The following is a 26636-nucleotide window of genomic DNA, read 5'->3' as shown; positions in this document are numbered from 1 at the left end:
ACACAGGCTATTTTATCTGGTTGGAGACATTTCCGGACATTCCACCATTTGTGCCTCCTGACAGCAACAACAACTACATCTCACCCGCTCTCTCAGGCTTCTACATGTTTTTCACCATGGTCATTTTATTGCAGGTACAGGTCATGTATATTACTGCTTGTGTGTATCTTTCTGTAACCATAATATAATGTTTTATGTGCATCTTAAAGCCAAAGAACCATGTTTACATTTCTCTGACCTTTGTGTTCATCCTGCAGGTTTTGATTCCCATCTCGCTGTACGTGTCCATTGAACTGATCAAGGTGGGTCAGATATTCTTCATCACAAACGACATTGATCTGTATGACGAGGAGACGGACAGCCGCATCCAGTGCAGGGCTCTCAACATCACAGAAGACCTTGGGCAGATAAAGTACATCTTCTCAGACAAGACGGGCACTCTCACTGAAAACAAGATGGTTTTCCGCCGTTGTTCTGTAATGGGCATTGAGTATTGCCATAGGGAGAATGGTGAGTTCCCTTAACTGAGTTAACATTTCTGAATAATTCAGAGAGCTTTATAATTCCTCTGCGAAACATACGTTGCAAGCAACTTGCTCTTTCAAGTCTCAGGGAGGTCCTGCTTAGCTTGATATATGACTTCTTTTCATAACATTTACATTTACATTTATTCATTTAGCAGACGCTTTTGTCCAAAGCGACGTACATCTCAGCAAAAGTACAATTTATGCATTACATTAAGAGAAAGAGACACAGCTGCAGACATGTGACTCAGGTAAACCTAGTTTGTTACCTACCACTTGCTGCACTGAGGTTCATCATTCAAGTAGGTGCATAAAGCAGAGGATAGATGAATCCTGATACCCTCCTACCAATTTTTTTTTTTTAATAATATTAAGATACACAAGCAAGCAAATACAATGCCGGAGTAGTGGCTGATAAAAGGCTTTCATAACATACTATTGTGGAGAATTGAATGAAACTATTAGTTATGCTGTGTAGAAGCATCAGCTAAACAATGGGAGAAACCTTTTTCTGACATTCACTCAACATTCATAACCAAGCAAGCCATGATCATGTGACTGAGTTGTCTGTTAACAGCACTACGGTTAGGGGCACAGTGCGAAACAATTTCCGACGACGAAGACATCGTTTTCCAGAAACCGAAGGTTCCTTCACGTCTGCAGTACCGGCAAAAAAAGGGCATCAGCTCTCTCAGGCGGTCGCAGAGCGCTCGCACCCACATGGGCGCCCGCTACCAATCTGAAGTATTCACCATCACCAATGAAGTAGCCTTTAGCAGCCCACTGGTGAGTAGCCATCCTGGGGCACTGCTTCCTGCTGTCCTTCATCCCTCTCTGCATTGGAACATGTTCGTCAACGCTAGCGACAAAGACCATGCACACTGCTCTTCTTTGTGTGAAAAGTAGTGCTAACTGCTGCTCTGGGGTATTGGTGAGGCTGGATGGCTCCTCGAAGGGCAGTGGAAGGACCATGTAGGGTCCAAGTCTGTCAGGGGGTACCTGGGTTGGCCACCATGATCACCTTGAGCTGGGGGCTTTGAGGGTCTTTCAGAGAATACATAATGTAAGAGACTTCAGTCAGGCCCCTAGTGAGAGATGCCTTGCTAAGCTGAGCAAAAGATACCTTTTTCCTTCCATTTTCGTATATTAAAGGTTCAGTATGCAAGGAGTTAGGCGCACGCTCAGCCCTGGGTTGTGCTTTGCTGTGTCTGTGGTGCATTGCTTCGGTTTTGTGGCTTACTATTCCATTAGGAAAATTAAGTTTGAGCAATAAATTTCAAAACCAGTTTAAAAAGAGGAACGTGCATATCTGATAGTGATCCAGTCTTCAACTCTAAATAACACAAAGCCACATGTACTGTTCTATCATCATGCTATATATCTTCTTTTGAGTATACATTGTGTGCTACTGCATATATACATGCACAAATACACATCAATACATTTTTATATGTGTGTGTGTGTGTGTGTGTGTGTGTGTGTGTATATATACAGTGTATATATATATATATGTATATAAAATTTGAGTTAAGTAATTAAGTAATTTTAGGTTAGGCAGTGTGAACTTAAGTTTTAGCAATACATTCTAATTTTTAATAACTTACACCTGAAACACAGGAAACAGTGATGCATTGTCGAAAAAAGGACTTCCATCTCATTACTGAGCATGACGATGGAATGAACCCAACACACCTTGTGGCCTTTGAGCCAATAACATAGGCCATCTCTGGTCCAGATGCACTGCCCTCTCTGCTGATGGATATTGGTCCCACTATAAGTCACGCAGCACCATGTGGTTATAGTTACCACCAACAGAAGGAGCAGCCCACCTCACAACCTGGTGTGTCCCTCTGGGTTGGGGGAGAGGCAAACCCACCTCTAAGCTGCACTCGTCCCCAGACCTCCAGACCTGCCAGATATGGTCCTCCCCTGCCAGCCTTCAGGTCACACACAGCAGATTGCATACCTCGGTCTGAGCTATTACAGAGTATTTTTGTTTTTACAATGTGCTGCGAGGCATTCAGACTGGGAGGGAAGACTAGAATAGCGATTCGGTCATCTCTGGAGGCAAACGTGTGATGCTGTTGTCATTTGGCAGAAGTGTAAGTAACCCTGACAGGGTTGGGCTGAGGTAGAACCAGGTCGGACGCAAGAGCAGTCTCCTGAACCTCTACCGGTCCCAAGTGTTGACCGTGGGCATGCAGGGCTGCACTTCCTGACACAGGTTTGGTACCCCATGCTCCCAGCACGACACCCATATGGACACAGCTATTACAGATCTGCATGGACATATGGGCCCACTGTGGCAAATTGAGCATGGGCTGCTGCTAGGGATTTTTTGTGGTATGTTTGTGTGTTCTTGGTGCACAGCAAACAGTCTGCTGTTTATTTTGGTATTCTGGTAGGCTCTCTTTTGTTGGGAGAACGCCTGCCGATAAGTCGTGACATGGTTGTAGGAAATGTTACTGTTTACACGGTGATTTATTACTCCAGGAAAATCAGGGTTACGGACTCCTCCCCTTCTGTCAAAATAACTCAGTTTTCTTTGGTGCTGTTTTACATTAACTGGGACCAACTACCCCTTATGTCTACCACAGAAAAGCAGGGGGGCATGGGGATTATCATGTTGCATACCTTTTCGGTCCATCAGAAGTTGCCACCACAATCAATACAGTGTCCTCAGAGCTTTCTAGCTGCATGACAGCAAAATGCCTTTTTCACCAATGCACTCCTCAATATTAGTTTATCGTGAAAATATACACACACTGTCTGAAACTGCTTGTACCAAGCGGGGTCGCAGCGAACCGGAGCCTACCCAGCAAAACAGGGCACAAGGCCAAAGGGACACCCTAGAGGGGATGCCAGTCTGCCGCAAGGCACCCCAGGCAGGACTCAAACGCCAGACCCACCACATAGCAGGACCCAGCCAAGCCCGCTGCACCACAGCACCCCTATTGTGAAAATATGACATCCAAATATAAAAGTATTAGTGTGATTTTTTTTCAGCTGTGAAAAATTTGATTTTTTCTATTTTAATTTTATACATTAAATGCTTTGATTTGTGTCTTTAACTGGTTTATGACATTGTTGGTATCACCTGAGAGGTTTGCACCGGTGTCTGCATCTGACCTTTGAACCCTGTTGCTCAGGAAACTGACGTGGCTCCAGACAGGAGGCTGCTGCGCGTAACGTGTGATGAAAAGACCCAGATTCAGGAATGGTGTCGTGTCAGCCACTGCAATGGCAGTGCCTCCTTCATGGACTTCTTTCTAGCTCTGGCCATCTGCAACACTGTGGTGGTCTCCACAGCCATGCTTCCCCGGCAAAGGGTAAGCGACCAACACAACCTGTTCTGCCAAGTAACCAATGAGTGGTGACATCTTTTACAAAGAAAATGTTCTGGAACAGTTTTAATTGTTTCCGATTTGTACTGTTTGTCATTGCCTTCACAAAAAAATAAAACTCCAAACCCTTTTTCAAGGTAGCGTTTCACCCTTGGCAAGCCATCTCTTTGCCATGACTAGCACATTTTCACATTATGATAATAATGTTGTTACATTATTTTTACGGTAACTTAAAGATAGTACCTGTCACTATAAATTAACATCATGAAGATGATAGTTTTGTCAAGAACTGAATAGGAAATATGGGCCAATGAACTCTTGCTATATCTGACATGGTTAAGTGGACTTATACAATATACATACAATTTGAAATGAGGTGGCAGTTAAACTGCTAAAGAAAATCTATTATGTTTCTTGCACATTCAGTATGAGCTGAAAGTCTCTGTAGAAAACTATCTGCTAAATGAATAACATGCAAAGGTTGTGCTGAACAATGTACAATGAAACTAATTTAGTTGCATTTTTATTAAGATCATATTTCATATTTTTCTAACTTTACATTTATTCATCTAGCAGATACCTTTCTCCAAAATGACATAAAATGATTAATTAGCACTGAGCTAACACCTTTATTTGAGGTTACTTACAATGCTTAATACAGCACAGTAAAATCACTAGATTTTACCCTCAGCGGAGCAATTTAACAGATACACTCAAAGGAGGCAATTCAGATTCCCAAATTTTGGAGGAAACCCAGATAAACACAATGAGAACATACAATGTTTGAATTCACAGCTCAGGTGCCAAGAGGCAGAAGCACTATATTGTACAGTAAAACGCATATGGAGAACTGTGTAAGTACATGTGAAAATGTAAATGTGTAAAGTATTTAAGGATTTTGGCAGATGCATTTTAACATTAATAGTGTTAATAAATGTTCCACTTTATTAAAGAAGTGATTTAGGATGTGAAAATGTGACACTGTAACTGAACAGTTAATCTTGAAGGAAAAGCACTGTGAACAGGGAGAGGGTTTGTTGGGTCATTCATACCAGAGAGGCCAAAAAGAACATTTTCTGACCTGCCTATTCCCACTGGTAACAATAACAATAATTAGACACAATAAAGTATGGCACTGACTCACTTTAAAATGACTTACAAAAGTTAATAAAAGTATAAGCACCACAGTGAATGCATGTTTTAAAAAGCTTTGACTGAAGATGGAAGACGTGGCTTTTTAAATTAAGCAGCTCATAAATGACACCAGGTATTTGAGAGTCAGTCAGAGACTAATTATCAGTTACTGTCAGATTCCTACAAACTCAGTACATCAGTGATAAGGAAAGCAGCCCTGAAACCTTTATGCTCAATTAACTTAAGGGGCCTTTGTATTTCATACAGTATATAGTTTAATTTTGATAATACATATTGTCAATGGTGCGGTTAAAGACATTAAATTTGTCAGCAGTTATGGTGCTGCGATTGATGTCCGTAGCTAATTACTGAACTAAATGATGTCACTACAAGTGCTCTCAACCAGTCCCCATATACAGTGCCGGATATTTAATTGAGGATAACCTCTATACTTAGACTAAAAATAGCTTAATTGTGTCACTTTGGGTTAATGGAAAGTAGTCAGTTATGCTGGTCCTTTGGAGCTCATGCAATGAAAGATTTCGGAGACCCAATGTTAATCTAAACTAATTTCCAGACCCATCTGGAATTTCATGACGACCTCACATCGTCAAATGCTTCTAACCTCTCTTTTCACTTATGTTTTAGCCTACTGCAGTGAGCCTATATATTGTTTTTAAGCTCATTTTAGATCTACAGGAAGTGCTTGATTTACAACATATGCGACTTATGACACCCAAAATTTGGATGGCTGTTCCGTCAACATTCAAATTTGAACTATAACATTGGTTGGCTGGACTGCAGCAAAACTCTGTCAGTGTATCTATCGTCTATCTAGCATTTTATTTACATTACATTTGTGATTCCAATTGTTTATAAAATACAGTATAAGGGGATTTGCAATTTAGAATCAGGTTCTCGGAACAGATCCCGGTTGTAAGTCGAGGAACACCTGTACTTTGAAGATCAGAACGTGTACTGACAGGAAAAATAATTCAGCTCACATTTCAACTTCATCCACATTAAATCCTTGCTAACGTGTACTTCATGATAATTCAAAATGACAGAAGTTGTCATTTCTTTATGAAAGTTATGTCAACACAGCTTTGCAATGCTGATATTCCGTGTGCCCATGAGCACCTTTTAAAATGTAAATCCCTGGGAAGCCTATGAACAATTCCGCATGTTACAATTGTTCTTAATACGGCATAAAACCGATTACAGTACTGCTCTTGAGCCCTCATGGGTCTTCCACTTGAGTCTGTCATTTTTATTATTTAGTGTCCCATTAACAGAACTTATTGAATGCACAAGATCAGAAAAAGTTCAACTTTTCTCCTATAAATATACAGCACCGTGTTACTGAAATTCTTTGATTTCCAGGTGCACTCTTCTACACTGAAGACAGGAGGTCGCCTGCAGAGTCTGCTGAAGAGAATGGGCTCTTTAAGCCACATAGTCAACTCCTTTCAGTCCATCCCTGAGAAGAGCTCAAAATCCCGTTCATCCCTGAAGGATGTGAAGGAGGAGGAAGCAGAGGACTACAGTGACAGCGGCTCCAACAACCCCAGTCGGAGGAACAGTTCGGCAAGCCACCACAGCGAGGAGGAGAGGGGCACTGTGTCGGACCCCAATGGCCTTTGTTATGAGGCAGAGAGTCCAGATGAGGCTGCCCTTGTGTATGCTGCTAAGGCCTATGGTTTCACCCTGCTGGCACGTGCTCCAGACCGTGTGACCGTCAGGCTTCCCCAGGGGGCCGTGCTCAGCTTTGAGGTGCTGGATACCTTGGCCTTTGATTCCACCCGCAAAAGGATGTCAGTGGTGGTGCGACACCCCATCACCAGGGAGGTCGTCATCTATACCAAGGGAGCCGACTCGGCCATCATGGAGCTCCTGGATTGTCACGGTAGGAGTGCTTTAAACTTCTAAAGCGTGCATTTGTGGAAGGGAGCAAGCAGGGTTATTTGTCCTGGTTGACATAAAAATGTAGGTCTTATCTTACTGATCTCTACATCTCTCTCACTGTGTCTGGTTTTAGGTAAAAGATATACACTTCCAGCTCCCAATTTGTTCTCTATCTTTCTCTAATAAATTTTATGTGTTCTGATCATTTACATCATTTACAAGTATATCCATTGGTCTTTTATGTTCAGTTTTGAATAGGAAGGAAAAAAAGAGAAAAATCATCTGCATCCCCCACCATTCCTATTCTTTACAATTTTCCTTGTCTCTTTCAGGAGCATATTTAAATGAATTATTTTCCTGGGAGGCCTGTTATGACAGTCTGTTGATTGTTAAATGTGACATTTCGCTCTTCCTTTTAAATGGACAAATGAGTACAGAGTGAAAGGCAAAACCCTTTGGGATCTTACTCACATAGTATCCCGCTGACATGGCTACCACTTGCTCTCCTCCAGCTTCGTCTAACAGCACACAAACACTGTCAGCCAGTCAACTCTAAAGTATGGCGTGTAATCTAAAAATAACTTAAATTGTTTCATTTTTTCAGAAAATCAGGCAGAAGAGAACAAAAGAAAGAAGATTGCCTCTAAGACACAAAGGCACCTTGACCTGTATGCCAGTGCTGGGCTGCGAACTTTGTGTATAGCCAAAAAGGTAAATGTCCATGACAAAAGTGGATTCATATGGTAATACAGAATCAAGGTTTTGGACATTTAATGTGTAGTTGCATCTTTTTTTTTTTTTTTTTTTTTAAGTGGAGCCTATATTATTTTAGCTGCAGATCCAGCTTTCAATAAACATATTATGCAAGCAATAATCACATTTTTGGTTTTTGCATCAGTTCAGATGTCAACAACAGTGCTTCCGTATTTCCTGCTCCTCAGGTTCTGAGTGAACAGGCCTATGACGATTGGGCGTCTATCAGGCAGGAGGCAGAGTCAACCATCGACAACAGGGAAGAGTTGCTCATGGAAACAGCAGTTCATCTGGAGACTAACCTGACTTTGTTGGGTAAGGATTGTCACTCCTGTCTCCTAAACCACACAGTAAACTCAAATCAGTGAGTACAAGTGATATGAATATTTAATTATTCATTTGAAATAATTGAATTAAAGATCAAGTGAACTAATTAAAAAATTGGCAAAAAAAATTACATCCTAGTACATAATCCCTTTCAAAAATGATTCAGCATTCTTTCCATGAAATCCTTAATAGCTTTTGACAGGTAATGGCATCCCTAAGAATAACATAATGTAAAAGTATTTCTTTCCATTTAAACAGTGAAACATGTTGTGATGTACTCTAGTTTTACATAGAACTGGCTAGACTGGAAAATTTTTGCTTGTAGGACATTAACAAGGGCAATTAATAAAATGCAAAAATCAGTTTAGTACTAGAACCAGACTCCATCTACTTTTTGAAACACCTATCACACCATAACTCACTGCATTATCAATCAACGGTCCATTGGAGCAGGAGCTACAGGGATCGAGGACCGCCTGCAGGATGACGTCCCAGCCACCATTGCAGCGCTACGGGAGGCAGGGATCCAGGTGTGGGTGTTGACTGGCGACAAGAATGAGACTGCTGTGAACATCGCCTACTCCTGCAGACTGTTTAACCAAGGGGACATGGTGTTCACTCTCAACACAGACAGCAGGGTATAGTATCAGCCATGGAACCAACTCATTCATGCCCCCTTGGACACCCACTCATGTCACTGCCATTTTACCCTACATCCTATGTATACAGTCAGCCATGCTCCTGTGTCAATTCTCTCTGTGGCACCAAAGACTCCCAAAGAAAACCTCGTTATAAATTAATTTTGTTTTTATCTCTCGTATTCATTGTACACAGTTATCCGAGCAGCAGGCTTCATCATACAAGTAGTCTTGTTTCAGGAGGGCACCATTCTCCAGCTTTACCCACAGACCTATGAGCACACTGTTAATTGCATTTGTTGCTACGAGCATCATGCAGAAAAGGGCATCCCATCATCTCCCACACCCTTGGGCAAGTGTGTATTCCCTGAGCTTCCTTTCTACAGACAGCTGCAGAGGCACAGCGGGGGTTCAAACTCGGGACTCTGGCATAAAGCACATAGCAATTTATCAATGTGCCACTGGGAAAGCCCATAAATACCATTTAAAGACTGATGAAAGTAAAGCTGACAAATTTCCAAATAGTTTGTTTCTGTTTGCAAGAGTGACACACCATGAAAATTTGAACAGGTTTGTTAAATATTAACAGTACAATATTAACTTCTCTCTGCGCTTGGCTGCAGATAGGCCCTCTCACTCCACTCAAAATCTGCTCAGCGCTCAAGTCCTTGATCACATGCTGCGTGATTACTGCAACAGAATAAGGAAGAAGGGCTCCATATGGAACCAAGAAACAGCAGTTAACAGTGTTACTACACTAGCAGGCCTTCAAAAAGCATCTCTGAGTTTCATCTGTAAGGCGGAGTGCAAAAAGCGTGCCTTCCCGCTGTCTCCGTCTCTCGTCATTTCTCTGTTCTCATTTTTCCTTGAAGTTATTTTTGAGGGCCTGTGCTTTAGGTTTCTTTGTCGGGGCCAGACAACAAAGACGATCTCATTCTTAATTCTTTTTATTGCTTGAAAGTCCAATTCTCATGGCTTAGGGAATCTCACTTTTTAATTGGTGATTATCTCCTTTTAGCATCATTCTTGATGAAATGCAAGTCATTTCATGCAATCAGGATGTTTCCAGACTCTTCAATTGACAATGCATGTATAAAATCTCAGCAGCTAATTTCCAACAGATAATCTGCTTTAATTTAATTCTGACAAGCAAGCAAAACTTTAGAAATTGATGGATTCCTTTTTTGCAAAGGTCAAAGAAGCAGTCATAACCACCATGGCTTCTGCTGTTTAATGTATAAATGTTTTATCCTCTTTAATAATGTACTTTACATACTGATGCAGATAGATGACCACCTCACCAACAAAAGAGAAAATGAAAACATTCTATTACCATGTAGTTCTTAGATTAATATAGATATGCAATTCCTCCACAACTATAAACAGTGCAAAACATAGTAACATGGTCAGAGCTCTATTAGAGATGTCAGTCAGCATGGTTAGGTTCTTTGTAATATTTACAGGCAAATGAAATTTTAATCATTTTACCAGATGAAAACAGCTTCACTTTCTGGCCTCACACCAAAAGTGAAAAAGAATCAATCATACATCCCCACAAACTTCCCAGCAAAACAGAAAAATGAAGCATAATATATAGAACATATTTTTCAATCTGCTTAACGTTAAATTTTTCGTGGGGTTTTTTTTTTTTTTTTTTATTTATTTAGCTGCATTAGCTCGGCAGGAATTTGCCAAGTGATTCATGGAGCATGGCTGCATGACATGCAAAGGATGAAACTGGTTTCCTGCTAGAAGAAACATACAAGTCAGATAAGATCAATGTGTGAATGAGAAAATCCTAACATAAAAATGCCAGTGGTTATGATTTTCTAGGCCTGGAATGGCAGCAGAACAAAACTAGCTGCATTGTATGACATTCTTGCATTTGACCCTGAGGGACTAACTAAAACCTGAACACAGAAAGAAGCACTTGGTGTTAACATTTATGACAGTAAGATAATGCCTTTCTTTGACGAAGAGCGCTACTTTGCTTTAAAGGTTTTGAAAAGGTGGTACAGCGAGTAGCACTGCTGTTTCACAGCGCCTGGGTGGTGTGAGAATGTAGGTTTCATCCCCACTTAGTCTTTGTGGAGTTTGCATGTTCTCTCCGTGTCTGTGTGGGTTTCCTCTGGGTGCTCTGGTTTCCTCCCACAGTCCAAAGACATCCTGTTCAAGTTTCCCCATAGTGTGTGAGTGACAGGGAGAGTATTCCACTGATGCATGGATGAGTGACCCCATGTAAGTAGTGTGTCTAACAGTATAAGTCACCTTGGTGAATAAGGTGTGTCAGCTGATACTACATAGACTTCATTGGAATTTGCTTTGGAGAAAAGCATCTGCTAAATAAATGTAGAAGGGGCATTCTTTAGCTATTCATGTGAAACACTGGCAAAAGGAGTTAATATGCGGTACAAGCCAATTTTCAAGTGTTAAGCAAATCTATTGCCATACTTAAAACATAAGCATAACACTAATTAGCAGCACAACTGCTGCCTTTTTATTCATGAATAAGTAGGCCTAGTGTAGCTGATCAGACAAATGTAAATGGTCCTTATCTAGGTCGTCTTACTTTGAATACAATTTTATATGTTCTACAGCTCTGTTCTGCTCCCTGTGTTCCAAAGTCCTGCATGAGTCAGAGAAAGTTTCCCAGAAGTCATTTATTAGTAATCTGGAAAAAACAGTCTACAGTAAAACAATGAATCTCAGCCAATGTCTTCAAAGCACTGCAACATTCTACTCCTGTTGTAGTCTGTACAGTTTGTTTTTGTCGCAGAAATTAACGTCTAGAGCAGTTTGTAAGGGTACAGGTGCCAGGGCACAAATCTCTCACCTGAGATTCAAACAGCTGTGCTTCAGATGTAAGATGTAGACCTTACCTACAACCTTCTTTCTTAGCTTTTTTTTCTGTGCTATATGGATCACATTGTGCTGCTTTTCTTTTTTTCAGGAGCAATGCGAGTCCATTCTGGACTGTACCCTGGGCGAGGTGAGGAGGTACACCGCACCATCCCAGTCCTGGAGCTTTCAGTCTATTGTAGGTGCAGTGATGCCTACAGAAAGCACTGGGCCTACCTTCGGCTTGGTGATAGAGGGCCGGACGTTGAGCATGGTGTTTGAAGCCCACCTGCAAATGAAGCTGCTGGAGCTGGCCCGTCACTGTCGCTCAGTGCTATGCTGCCGCGTCACACCTCTGCAGAAGAGTGCTGTGGTCAAATTGGTGCGCAACAAGCTGAAGGTCATGACCCTCTCCATAGGTATGGAGATCTACTGCTTTTCTTTCTCTTTGGACAAAACCCTGAACATTTATACACAAGTTATTTTTTCTAGTATGCTGGGAAAAAAAATCCTTTTTGTTCTTGTGGTGCGGTAGACGTGGGTCACAAAAATAGTCATGCTTCTTTTGCCTTATACACAATGACTGCAGGTGATGGTGCCAATGATGTGAACATGATCCAAACTGCAGACATTGGTATCGGGATATCTGGTCAGGAGGGAATGCAGGTGTGTAAGAAACGTCTTTTCATCTCGTTGATCAACTTAAAACATACTGTGAATTTTTTGGTAGTACAGTAGGTAGTTGCACTCTGATTTACAAACATATGTGTTAAGTTACTTGAAAAGTTTGAAAGTGAAATGTGACACGGAATGGGTAAGAGGCCTGTCATCAATCCCATATGCAGCTACTAGCTTCTTGTGTAACGTGCACCGGCAAAAACAGTGATATTGGGATAAGCAACTGCAACTCGAGAGCTAAACCCTTTTCTCTTAACCTGAAACCTTCCACTCAAGGCAGCACCTATTGTTATCACTACCTGTTGGCGTATCGGGTGAAGCTTTGACGTGCAATGTGAATGGCATCCCAGCCCACATTTTCTGAAAATACTACTAGACTTCGCAATCAGTAAAGAGTGTTACTCTAAAGTTCATAAATTGGGGAGCAACTATCACTGTCATTCACAATACACAGGAAGAAATGTTATACCCTATGCACAATTTTCAATGGCTGCACACAAGGACCCAGTCCACCCACCACCCTAAAACCACAGAGAACACCAAGCACCTTCATGCCCTGAAACCAACTGAGCCAACACCCACCAAATCAAAACTAATCCCACCAACATCCAAACCACTAAACCAGATTTAACAGACCAACAAATAACCAAACCTAACCAACTACAAAACACCAAGCCACACCCACCACCAAAACACCTAAAGCAAGCCTAACCCAACAAGCCAGCCATCCCACTAACAATACCCAGCCACCAAACCAGACCAGGGCACAACCACCAACAGAAACCAACCAAGCCTACTCCCACCAACACAAAAACCAAACAAGCCACACAGATCAGGTATAACACAAACTCAGAACCATCCACCCATACCACCAGCAAAACCAAGCCAACAAACCAAACCACCATCAAATCACATCCACCAGAAATACCAAACCAAGTCTAACCCAACTCAAACAAAGCCAAATCAGACCAAGCCTAACTCACCAACCACACCAACAAGCCACACCAGCTGGGCACCAACATGAATATTTCATTGAGGTTATCAAGTGGGCACCAACCTTCATCGGCATTTCGTTGAATTAGGCCTACAACACCTCCAAAAGACTCAACAGCACAATCCAGCATCCCAGCCGCACCCCTCTCCACACACATTCAATACCTTTCACCCTCAACCGCAACCATTTAACCACAGCGCAATACCTACCTTCTAACCTTAACTCCATACCTGCCACCAAACCAACTCCAACTGCGCCACTCGACAAATTTAAACTATCCTACTTTAGACCACACCTCCTTAATTATCACCAGCTGCCTCCCATTACTCACCACGTGCCATTAATTTTCCAGAATCACACACCTCCCTCTAGCCTGTAACCCCAACTACCCTGCTCTCTTTTCAACCACAATCACTGACTTGCCTTCTCAGCTGCCTCAGACAGCTCCTTCACTGCCGCCTTTAACGAGTGGCCTCTAACATCAAACTCTCCCAACAATGCTGTAGTTGACTTGGCCACAAACCCTCTAACACCAACCTCTACTGGCCTCAAATGAGCCCGCCAACCACGGCCCCTTGCCTCCGCCACCAGCTCAGCATACTTTAACAGTTTCCGCTCGTATGCCTCCCCAATAGCATCCTCGAACGGCACTGTTAATGCTACAAAGTACACCGTACACTCACCCTCCGAATATAACCCCATGTCCGGCCGCAGTGAAGTAACAGCAATGACCTGCGGAACCTGGAGCTGCTTGCTCACGTCAGCCAACAGCTTCCAGTCCCATGCGTTACCCCACCTACCAGGGCACGTCTGCCCTTCCACAGTGCTACTCTCTCCTGCCCGCACAAAGGCAATTGCTCCAGCTAACCTGCCAACAGGCAGAGAATTAACAACCCACCGCTTACTCTCAAATACACCTCCTAAACATCTAAGAACCTGATTATGGCACCACGTATAGCGCCCCTGCCCCAAACTAACCTTACACCCTGACAAAATGTGCCTCAACGTTGCCACACCACCCCACAACTTACAAGAACCATCACCACCTGCCCATTGCTTAACATTCTGTGGCATTGGTAATACGTCATAAGTTGCTCCAACAATAAACTTAAGGTGACTAGCCTCCATTGCCCACACATCTTGCCAGCGCAACTTCCTCCTCTCCATACCTTCCCAGTTCACCCACTGACCCTGCTTCACCAAAGTGACCGCCTTTGCACGCCTCACCTCCTCTTCCTGCCCTTGGACCTGCTCAACAACCAATCGGTGTCTGTCTGCCTCTGAGGCAGCACTCCACAACTGCCGCAACTGGCCAGAGGCAAACCCTACCTTCCCTCTCTGCACGCGCCCAACCACATCCTGCAACAACAGTGCCCCTTTCGCACTCTGAACAGCATCTCTGGGGTTCCACCTCCTACCTGTCCTCACTGATGGCACCACCTTTCTCACGACCTCATCTTTTGACTCCGCTAGACTCAGCTCCAAACCCACCTTTGCACACTTATATTCCTCCACCAAACTTGATACCGACAGCTCCAACATGCCGTTACCATATAGCGTTACACTACTCAAACAGCGTGGCACCCCCAGCCATTTCCTTATCGCCGCCCTAATAATCTGCTCAAGCTTCTCCACCTCCCAGACAGAAAACTCATACGCCGTAAGTGGCCACCTAACACATGGCAAGAGCCCAAACTGCAGACACCACAACTTTAACTTCCCAGGGAGGAGGGACGCATCAATGCTCCTTATGTCTTCCATGATCACCTCCCTGAGTGCAACAACCTGCTCCTTATCGTTTAATACAGAACTATACCATCTACCTAAACTCTTAACTGGCTTTTCCATAATAGAAGGAATTACTTCCTCATAAATAGAAAAATTCTCTCCAACCACTTTCCCACCAACAATTGAGAGACTCCTTGATTTACTTAGCTTAACCTTCAGCTTAGCCTACTTCAAGTTCTTATTGAGCTTAGACAACAAACGACGCGTACAAGGAGCCATAGCTGTAACGATCGTCATGTCATCCATAAATGTTCTAATAGGGGGTAGGCGCGTTCCATCCCGCAGCCTCTCACCATCAACAACCCATTTGGAAGCCCTTATAACAACTTCCATTGCCATTGTGAACACTAAAGGCGAGATTGTACATCTAGCCATGATCCCAACCTGCAACCGATGCCAAGATGTCGTATAGCTCTCCGTACTAAAACAAAACTGAATATCCGCAAAATAGGCTTTCACCAGCCTCGTAACACACCCAGGAACCTTAAAAAACCTGTACGCTTCCCACAGCAAATTGTGCGGAACCCACCCGTACACATTCGCTAAATCCAAGAACACCACCCGGAGATCTCTTTTCTCCTTCTTGGCAGACTGAATCTGATGCCAGATCATACTGGTGTGCTCCAAGCACCCTGAACATCCTGGAAGCCCCGCCTTCTGCACGGAGGTATCAATCAGCCTGTTGGCTTTCAAGTACGCTACTAACCTCCTTGCCGCAACACTAAAGAAAATCTTCCCTTCAACATTCAAAAGGCTGATAAGCCTAAACTGGCCTACCCCAACAGCATCCTTTTCCTTAGGAATAAAAATTCCACCTGCCCTCCGCCATGACTTGGGAATCACCCCCTTCTTCCACACAACAGCCATCAGTCTCCACAGAAATTTTAGCACACCCGGAGCACATTTAAACACCCGGTACGGTACCCCGTTTGGCCCAGGTGCCGAAGAGGCCCTTGCCCACCGCACTACAACTTGCACCACTCCCCACCTCGGAGGGCACACATCCATTTCCCAGTTTATCTCCCCTACAGGAGGGATGTCAACTGGCAACTCTAGACCACCACCACCATGCTCTTCACCAGCATACACCTCACACAAATACCATCCAGCTCCTGCTTCTCTACCCTTAACATCCCAGACTTCTCCTTACCAAATAGAGCCTTCTTGAACTTGAACGAATCTCTGAAAAACGCCACCCTGGCCTGCTCTTTCTTCTTCCTCCTCCTCCTAAGAGCCTCTGCCCTTCTTAATACTGCTAGTCTACTCTTTATACCTGCCTGCAAGACACAAATACCCTCCCTTTCCCCCTCTCCAGCTCGCCTCCACTGCTTTTTAAGCTGCCTTCTCTCCAGAACAAGCCTCTCTATTTCTACCTGCCGCCTTGACTTCACGCCACCTATCTGCTCCTTCCTCCTCACCTGCATTATCCTAAATCGCTCTACCCCACAACTCTAAATAACTTCCCCCAATCTATCCAACTTACTCTCTGCTGACCCCTTCAACTTACTCAAAATACCAACCAAATCATTATCTACAGTATCCCACACCCCAACTTCTCTACCTGCTGACCACTTAGCCCTTTGTTGCTGCCCCCGTGACTTTTCCTTTCCCAGTTTAACACCTCCTGTCTGTACAACCTCACCTGGCTGCCTTTCACCAACCTGCAACCTAGTGCCCAGTACTCCTTCCTCAGTGGCAAGGGTACTGATATCCTGCGGACTTTGGTGTGAAACCTGCCGCTGGACTTCAACCGACTGACTTGAGCTACTTCTTACGAAGTTGTGATCAATGTGGGGCCCCTGCCCTCCCACATCCAGGCACCTCCTCCTTCCTTGGTGAATCCTCAGGCCTCTCACCGATGTCACCTTCCTCCACCCACAGACACAAATCTGGAACTGCCTTCCATCACCAACCGAACTGGTTCCCCCCGTGCACAACTCGCTGCCCGTAGCCACAACTGTTCCAAGATCAAAAGCCGTGAAATCCACCTGTGAGCCATCTTCCACCCCTGCTCTCGCTGACTTGCAGGGTATCACACAATCTGATTCATCTGTAGCCATAATGGGTGCATCCAACTGGCTTACACAGCCAGCAATGCTGCTGCCCTGAGTTGCTAGCCCACAGCAGCCCCAGATGGGGTCTGTTCCCTCCTGTCAGCTGTCTTTCCATGCTGTCACATGGTCTCTCCCTTCTTGCCAGCTGCCCTTTTCACAGCAGTCACTAGCTTAACTAGACAAGACATTCACGATACACAGGAAAAGATGTTATACCCTATGCGCAATTTTCAACGTCAACAACTCCTTGAATTTCGAAGATGACTCCCACCTTTCTTTCATTAACATGTATCACTCCATTGTCTTTGATAACATTATGGGCTTTGTGTTTCTACTGCAGGCTGTTATGGCCAGTGACTTTGCCATCACCCATTTCAAACACCTCAAGAAGCTGCTGCTTGTGCATGGACACTGGTGCTACTCCAGACTGGCAAAAATGGTTATATATTTCTTCTACAAGAATGTGGTAAATATGCTTCAAAAGTCCAACTCAGGAACATATCTGAATCAAAGCCTATTATTTAGAATATTGCACACAGTAAAAGATCTAAACCTGCTACTTATGATTCAGTGAATTCATAACCACATTTATTTCTTGAACACTTCATGTGGCAGTTTTGTTGCATTTCTGAAGTTTTTTTTTTTTATGCCGATACAGATGTATGTGAACCTCCTCTTCTGGTACCAGTTCTACTGTGGCTTTTCGGGGACAGCAATGATAGACTACTGGTTGATGATTTTTTTCAACCTTTTCTTCACCTCTACACCACCCATCATGTTTGGCATCATGGATAGAGACATTTCAGCAGAGACTCTGCTAGGTCTCCCTGAACTGTACAAGACTGGACAGAACTCTGAGGTCAGTGGGAAAAGAACCCCACCACCACCCTAGGCTATCCCAGCCTTCCAGAAGTTTGCAAAACTGCACCGTGTGCCCCATATGTGTTTCTATTTCCACATTACATAATTTAAAATTAAAAAATATTCAAGCATTTTCCCATCATGTTGTTTGCTTTTTAGTTCTACAAGCGAGCCACATTCTGGATTGTCATGCTAGATGCCTTTTACCAAAGCCTCGTTTGTTTCTTCATCCCATATTGGGTAAGAACTCTAATTGTATTTCATCATTTTAACATTTTCTGCACCACTTGTTTTTGGAAGCAGTATTAGCTTTCAACTTGTTTTCATTTCACAGACTTACCAAGGCTCAGATATTGACATCTTCACCTTTGGGACACCCATGAATACGGTGTCCTTATTTACCATTCTGCTGCACCTGGCTATTGAAATCAAGAGCTGGGTGAGTGTTTTTGGCTGTTGCATTTCAATTCACAGAAGTAAATTACATTTGCATGGAATTTACATTTCATTTAGCATTCTGCTGTTGATTGTGAAATTGTTTTTGTTTGCTCATAAAATTGTTCATGCTCTAAAAATCAAAATGTATGAGGTGGGGGATGTAATTTCTCACAATACTGTATGACATATGTCTCTTCTGGCCTAAAATATCATTCTTTACATAATAAATATAGTACTTTAACATTTCAAGTTATATGAAAAGTAAAATTAACATACAATTATAACATTACACTAACCCTAATGAATATATGTTATAGATATGAATGTTTTCCTTGAGAGCTAAAAGAGAATAAAATTCATTATTCATTATGAAACAAATAATATGAAGTGGACTAGGCCATATTTGCAAGAAAAAATGGTGTGCTGCATTGGAGTAATAAGTAGTGACTATGTTTTACTCTTTCAGACGGCCATTCACTGGGGGTTCATGGTGGGTAGTGTACTACTCTATTTCATCGTGGCTCTGATCTTCAGCGCCATCTGCATTAACTGCAACCCTCCATCTAACCCTTACTGGATCATGGAGAACCAGATGGCAGACCCTGTTTTCTACTTGGTGTGCATCATCACCACCGTTGTGGCACTGCTGCCCAGGTACTGACAAAATCTGATTTATTTTTCCATCAAAGAGAAGCAAGGCAGGACATAGATGTAGTTCCCTTTGCATCCTTAATAATAGTGAATTAGATTTTATTATAGCTATTTTTCTAGTAAATGTTTAGGACTATATCAGTTTATACATTCCCTAAACAGCACAACTTTTTCATATCTGCATGCATGCTGTAACAGTATGGACCTTTACTACACAATTCAACAGCAAAGATCTTATTCATAGCAACTATTAGTGGACTCATTTCTTCATATCAAGAATTACAGAATTGCATTTCAACAGGTATCAATTAAACAAGAACTGGGGAAAAGTACAGGAATCTTTTGTACAAAGCAAATTTTCAAAGTCTTAATTAAACAAAACCGCACCATAACTGTAGTGGGATTTTACATTGATACTGTGAAATTCAGGATGCACAACTAAATTATTAGCATCGTGAGTTTGCTTTTCATTGACCCCTAAATGTCTTGAGTTACATCTACAATAGCCACATGTTTCCTTTGCTGTTTGGAGAGGCACAAAGCTTCCCAGCAACTAACAGGCAGTGACCAGTCACTAACAAAGGACTTTCAAATCCACAACTAACAGTCCATACAGTATATACACACACACACACACACACACACACACACACACACACACACACATTTTCAGAACCGCTTGTCCCATACGGGGTCACGGGGAACCGGAGCCTACCCGGTAACACAGGGCGTAAGGCCCGAGGGGGAGGGGACACACCCAGGACAGGACGCCAGTCCGTCGCAAGGCACCCCAAGCGGGACTCGAACCGCAGACCCACTGAAGAGCAGGACCCGGTCCAACCCACTGCGCCACCGCGCCCCCCGCATACAGTATACATCTAAATGTTTAAATGAGCCACAGCCATTCTAGGACTTCATGAAGTTTTCAAATCCTGTGTGCAGCCACACAGACTGTAAAGCTGTTATGTCTTCAACAGGCTGACACTGTGTTCTCCCCTCTCAGGTACATAATACGGGTCCTGCAGGGCACGCTGGCCCTGTCTCCCTTGGTCCAGGCTCGGAAGCTGGACAGGCTCAGCACAGAGGCCAGAGATCAACAGATAAAGAATTGGAAAAGTCAGAGAAGCCCCTCCGAGGTGCCCACCAACCTGGTATCCCCTGTGGATTCTTTCAGCAACTCTTTTGAGCAATCCTTCTATAACAGCTCGCTGGAGAGGGAGATGCCCGACATGCAATGGGACAGTAATGAAGAGACACAGAACACTTTCAGTAAAGGTCATCGGCGATCAATCAGTACCATGACCGTATAAGAAGAGGAAAACACTAACATGGATGATATAATTTCACCTTCAGGTAAAGGTGAAATGTTCTTGTTTATCAACCCCATATTGGGGAATGTATCGGGCCGGACTACTGAAGTAATAGGAAAGATTTACAATGCAAAAATATGTACTATTTATGTCCTGCTTTAATTAAAATATTTATTTTTGAAACTGTAACTGACATGCTCAGTTATAGAAATGTGAATCTTTTCCACTTTTATAATATGTGGTTATAATTATTGGTCAAACAAATGGTAATTAGGATAACAAAATGTATTAGAAAAACTGAGGGATATACACTATATATTTGTATACAGTTGTCTTCTTGGGATACAGTATATCCTACACAGTGTGACTGTCTTCTGTTTAATATTTCTAACATGAAAGAATGCCATGGTGGTTGAATATATATTTAGAAGTACTGTACACTTTGAACAGATGCTGCCTTTAATGATTTTTATGTGATGTTTCTTAATGATTTATTCGGTTCTCTTATTATGTTATGCATAAATGAGTGCCATACAGTGGAGGATTTGGCCAGTGCCCACCGTGTGGTGGGTCTGGGGTTCGAGCCCTGCTTGGGGGGCCTTGCAATGGACTGGCGTTCCGTCCTGGGTGTGTCCCCTCCCGCTTCGGCCTTACGCCCTGTGTTGCCAGGTTAGGCTCCGGCTTGCCATGACCCCACACGGGACAAGCGGTTGTTGACATTGCTTGGTTTGGGTTGTGTGCCATAGAGATGAAGAAGTTGTTCAAATATACCTTCTTGTTGATCAGTATACCTGATCTTTCAGAAAGTAATTATGGTATGAAGGTTTTACATTAATTTATTCAATTTTACAAAGTTTTAAGTGTACCATCCAAGAGCACGGTGTCCTCATAAATAGAAAAATGTCAAGTAGGATCTCTTTTCCTTCTTGTTCTTTATCATTCCGTTTGCAATTTTTATTTTGCACCAACATTCAGTATCGGTCAGAATCAACATCCTTCATGAAATTATTTGCTTTATGTATTTCCTCATTAAAGTATTGCAGTTTCCTGGACTTTACAAGTTACTGAGACAGCTTTGAATGTTATGTCATGTTCTTCTAGTGTAACATCTAGGGAAACATTCATCTCCATTCTCCTTACCATGTATGTGTATAATATGTATGTCAGGGCCTGCAGAATACCACTATATCATAACAAAGATAAAGAGGGAAACCAGGGAATACCTACAAAAATAACTGTGCTGATGATGTGTACTTTTTTATTTGAGGGAAAAAAAAAAATTCTGCTGTTTTTCTTTTTCAGTTGTTTTATTTTTGGTCCAATTTGCATTGGTCTTTGGAAATCAGCTATACCACTGATGTATTTCAGGAATGTGGTTATTTTTAATACTGGGTAGATTGAGACTGTTTACATTTGAAATTAAAATACAGCTAAATGAACAGGACCAGTAAGAAAGTTGTCAGAATCACTATGAAGCTATTTTAGGCTATACATTTACATTTATTCATTTAGCAGACGCTTTTCTCCAAAGCGACGTACATCACAATTTACAAAGCAAGGCAAATGATATCAGCAGCTGTATTTTATTTCTATGTGTGATTTATTTTGTTAAGGATGATCTGAAAGTGTTTTTATCCACTGTATCTGCTCTACTAATCTAATGTATGAACTACATTGAATGGACACCAGCATCAGGAAATGTCTTACTTCATAGTCATCTATGTCTACTCTGTCTTTTCTAAAGAAGATAATGAATCTGGACATTCACAACACTGGAAATATTCTTGTTTTTCACATGTTCTGAACTGTGAACAAGACTTTAGGGTTAAGGCATTACATCCACTAACACTGACTAAGGTGGACAATAAAGAGAAACAGTGATTTACTCATTGGAGTGGCATTATCCATACCCTGTCCATAATCATAGCATGCCAACTGTGATAAAGCTGCCAACATTTTAAAACAGTGTGGAAGGTACAAGTAACACACTATATAGTAGTAACCCTAAGAAGGTTAAGAGAAACAAATCCCTAAACCTTTTATTTTTTGTGTGCAAAACCCCAAAATTCCAGGAAATGTGAAGGTTATAAACTCTCTCCATTCTACAAACTGTCAAACATTCATACTAGGGTAATTTATCTGTGAACAATTTTGCTCTCAATATGCTGTCACTGTGGGATAAATTACTTTTAAAAATATCCAGGAAAATCTACAATTAGATTTGAATAAAGACAATTTTCTGAGTTACACTGAGCAAAAATGTACAGAAATGAAAGGTTTTCCAGGGCAAGTAATTCACTAATTGCACCCTACCTCACTTCTTTCACTTTTAAGACAGGCTGTAGACTACTGCAACTCAGCATTCCACAAACAGTTACTGAAAAACGGAAAGAGAATGATTTTTAAAATATGTATTTAGTCTGTAAATCTAAGTGGTAATATTGACTCATCAATAGCCACTCATCCTAGTGCAAGGTCATGGCAGTCTGGAGTCTGTCCCGGACATGAGGCAAGGTGCTAGTCATTAACATTCATTAACTCGCATAGTCACACACCACAGGCAACTTAGAGTCACCAGTTCATGTGGAACACATCTCTTTGGACTGTGGGAGGAAACCAGAGCGCACAGAGGAGACAAAACAGAATATGTAAACGTTACACAGCCTGAGCTGGATTCAGACCTGCACCTGAACACACAGTCCAGATGGTAGCAATGCTACCATATCACCATGTGCCACCATGCCACTGTGAAAGGGTAATATCCTACAATAAATCTGATTTGTATAAAACGTAAAGAATGTGTTACATGCAGAACATTTATGAAGGCAAGCAGCTGAAAGGCAGCATCTTGCTCTAGCGTGATGCGGAGTATAATGAGCTGGGTGCACCCCCCAATCTATTCATAAACATACATAGTGTTATTAACATATGCAGCGGGGATCATAAGAGGCACAGGTCCTTCATAAAACTGTGTTCAGAGAAGTCATACCTGAATCTACATGAATGTATTCCTGTTTTAAGCAGGTAGGATGTGTTCCCATCTCTCCTTAATCCCCACGGAGATGAGGAGATCAATACCACATTCCTTCATCTGCGTTGCACTGGAGAGAATCATGACAGGTAACCTGTGACAGGTGGGGAGGATGCATAATCATATCAGAAAGGGCTCCAGCAGCCTTTAATCCATTCCAGATAAAGACACAGTGCAAATGGTGGTGTGAGAGATCCCATGTAAACGTTCTCCCTTTTAAAGAAGACGTGTAGCATGTCAGAAACTATCGCTGATAATAGATAATTCAATTCACATTATTTCCATTATATACACACAACACAGGTTTGTCTAGCTAAGGATGAATAACAAAATATTAGAGCTAAAAACTGAATATCCAAATGAAATACTGGAATGTGTCACGCCCACACCCTCGAGCTGATGCGGAACACTTGGGGCGCAACGCAGACTGGGGCATAAAAGGCTGCATCAGACCACCAGCTGATGCAGAACCTTGTTTAGCCTCGCTGCTAGCGATCTCCTAGCCTCTTGCTCCACTCCTTCCTGTTTCCTGACTCCTTCCCCGATCCTGTCCCTTGCTCCTACGTTTCTGTACCTTCCCATGATCATCGATCTCTTGCCTGTGTGCTGACCTTGCCTTTTGGATTCTCCTTGTAACAACGTTCGCGCCTCGAAGACCGATTGCCTGTCCCTTGACCTCCGCTCTTGAATTTACCTGAATAAACCACAAATCCAGCTCTGCACTTGGGTCCGCCGCTTCCTTCCGGAACCAACCATGACAGAATGTCATGGCAATAAGAGTGATTCTGAGAGATTCGGCAGGTCTGAGTGAGACAGGGAGTTCAATTCCACCTCACTGGATCCAGAACAAGAACTTTCAGGTTCTTATGCATAAGACCACCAGAGGTGGAGCAGTGTAGCAGGCTGGCTGGGGTTTAGCACATGATCAGATCTTGCATGTATCAGGGAGAAGATCTATTGATGGTCTTGTAGGCGATAGTCTTGAACTTGATATGGGCAGAAATCGGCAGCCAACGAATAGAGACGAGGAGGGAAGATACATGATAAAGCTTTGGCAGGTCAAACGCAACTCAGGCAGCAGCATTCTGGGTCATCTGGAGAGGCTTGATGAACGAGACTAGAAGGCCAGCCAGGAGAAGGTTGCAATAGTTCATAATGGACATCAGCATGGCCCGGACTAGAATGTGGTGCAACACAAGAACAGATTCTGCAGACGTAAGCAGGCCACATCTGCAAAACTGGCTTATGGCTTCAATATGTTGGGAAAAGCAGAAATTTGTCACTCCCAGGCACTTGACAGATAAAGCGGATGAAATGAGAGAATTGTCCAGTTTGATGGAAAGTTCCCATGGAAGAAGAGACGTGTTGGGAGATGAAGGATCTTGGTCTTGTCACCTTTCTATGGAGAACACGAAGAATTTTAGTAGCACCCAAAAACAAAATACCAACCACAGACGAGCCATTGTTAGTTCTCTGGCTGTTACACAACAAATATGTCTCACCTTATACCAAGCAACTTCCTTCCTATAGGGTGAAAAAATACTATACAGAAGAAAGCTTGCACCTGAATGAAACGTTCTCAAAAATGTTAAAGAATAATTTCAAAAACTGTTCACTCCTCACCTTCCGTGTCCGCTACTATCGTCCTGCATGAAGCAGCAGTAAAGTTCATGGTCTCTCTCACCCAGCCCTTCATCCTAACAGAAGTTAGGTACCTCCAGGTGAAAACTACTATGGAGATACCTTCAGCCTCTGGGATTGAGATGTAAATTAGGATATTAAATATTTCTTTTCCTTCTTTGCAGCTCTGAGAGGAGACATGGGTGACAGGTTTTCAATGGGACCCTGTGGAAAAATCCAGGCTGTACGAGATACTTTGTGGAATAGTGTGAGACCGTAGAGAACAGCTTCAGTAAGGGACCCAGCTGTCTAACAGGTTCTGCTTTCTCTCCTGGCACCTGTGATGGACAGGCCAAGAGCTTTTATGACTCTGCTAAATGCAATACGGAGTCCCAGAAGACATGTGGGTAAACACCTTCACCAAGAGTCTTCCAGGAAGTCAGCACACTGCTTGCCCCCATACAACTGCAGGCCAGATGTTCAGCATGATAATGTGCAGTGTGAAATGTTGTATCATCTCACAGTTGTCTATCTTATACATCATAAATCATTTTCCAACAGGAATCTTTCTATTTATTTATTTTTGCAGTTTTACTGTTTTGTGATGTGTGAAAAATAAATAATTTTTCTTCCTGTGCCATGTATTCCAGCTCACTCTGCACCACAGTCTTCTTCCTTATCTGCTTTTTCACCGTTCTGCCTTTAAGAAAAGACATAAGAATGCATTTTCTTATTTCTTTACATGTTATGGTCAACTTCTTTTCTTATATTCTATGAATTACTGTAAAAGATTTGTTATTTTATAGGGGCAGATTTTTTTTTTTTTTTTTTTGCCTGGTCTGAAGAGTAATGATGAGCTTTCATGGAAATTTAATTTTGGTGGGGTGCCATGCACAGAACCCCCAAAACATCAAGTGTCTAGTGTATTTAATTCAACATTGTGAGGTATAAGATGGGTAATAGACTAACTGCATTTATTAAGTATATATAACTTGTTTTTTCTGTATTGCTATGTTACTCACGGCAGTGTGGTGGCACAGCAGATTTGGCGGGGTCCTGTTCTCTGTTGGGTCTGGGGTTTGAGTCCCGCTTGGGGTGCCTTGTGATAGACTGGCATCCCATCCTGGGTGAGTCCCCTCTCCCTCCAGCCTTATGCCCTGTGCTGCTGGGTTAGGCTCAGGCTCGCCACGACCCCACTTGGAACAAGTGGTTTCAGTCTGTGTGTGTGTGTATTTCTCACTTCCCAGATACCTGCTTTACTATCTGACTAACATGCAGCTGTCCCCATTTGTCAACTTAATTTAAGACAGACTTACGGTAAGAACGGATTTTGCAACACACCAATATGAATTTTTAAAATTTTTGGTAAATGCTTTTGCTCTAGAATCTTGACAATAACACACAGCAGGTTAACGTGCTCTGATGCAGGTTTAGTGCAGCGCTGAGAAATCTACAAATGTACCCAAACAAGTAAAGGTAAACGCAGTTACAGCACGCTGACAATATTATCAACTTCCTCCTCCAAGAGCTATAAAACAACTGAAACAAAGCAACCAAGGAGCTGCAATAAATTGGAGCAAAAAGAAATGGTCTTCCCCCTCCTGTAAAATGAGTTTTCCTTCACCACATTCATTCCCTGCTGTGAAAACAAATAGTTTAAATTCATTCCTACAACAGATTAAATAAAGGGAACGCCAGTGGTGCTGTTTACATTTTGTTTGCTCAGAAGAAACTCATCCAGGGACGTA

At 42.5% G+C, this 26636-nt stretch overlaps 1 protein-coding gene across 2 annotated transcripts in view; it reads left to right on the top strand.

Moving 5' to 3' along the window:
* The window catches only part of atp10b (ATPase phospholipid transporting 10B), a 67051-nt gene extending 46204 nt beyond the window's left edge, over positions 1–20847 (top strand). The window contains exons 8-23 of one of the 2 annotated variants that reach the window (XM_018744479.2): positions 7–134; positions 258–510; positions 1102–1310; positions 3674–3853; positions 6386–6908; positions 7512–7618; positions 7849–7975; positions 8441–8625; positions 11576–11882; positions 12053–12129; positions 17318–17443; positions 17636–17836; positions 17998–18078; positions 18173–18277; positions 18743–18930; positions 19931–20847. In XM_018744479.2, the coding sequence (XP_018599995.2) occupies positions 7–134; positions 258–510; positions 1102–1310; positions 3674–3853; positions 6386–6908; positions 7512–7618; positions 7849–7975; positions 8441–8625; positions 11576–11882; positions 12053–12129; positions 17318–17443; positions 17636–17836; positions 17998–18078; positions 18173–18277; positions 18743–18930; positions 19931–20237 (3104 nt within the window). In that variant the 3' untranslated portion in view covers positions 20238–20847. The remainder of the gene's footprint in view (positions 1–6; positions 135–257; positions 511–1101; positions 1311–3673; positions 3854–6385; positions 6909–7511; positions 7619–7848; positions 7976–8440; positions 8626–11575; positions 11883–12052; positions 12130–17317; positions 17444–17635; positions 17837–17997; positions 18079–18172; positions 18278–18742; positions 18931–19930) is intronic. The other variant, XM_018744480.2, reaches the window with a different exon arrangement.
* Positions 20848–26636: the final 5789 nt, after the last annotated feature.

The sequence above is a fragment of the Scleropages formosus genome, chromosome 13, assembly GCF_900964775.1.
Source record: "Scleropages formosus chromosome 13, fSclFor1.1, whole genome shotgun sequence".
NCBI classification, from domain to species: Eukaryota; Metazoa; Chordata; class Actinopteri; order Osteoglossiformes; family Osteoglossidae; genus Scleropages; species Scleropages formosus.
Note: the sequence above shows the minus strand (reverse complement) of the source record. Positions and strands in the feature narration are given on the sequence as shown.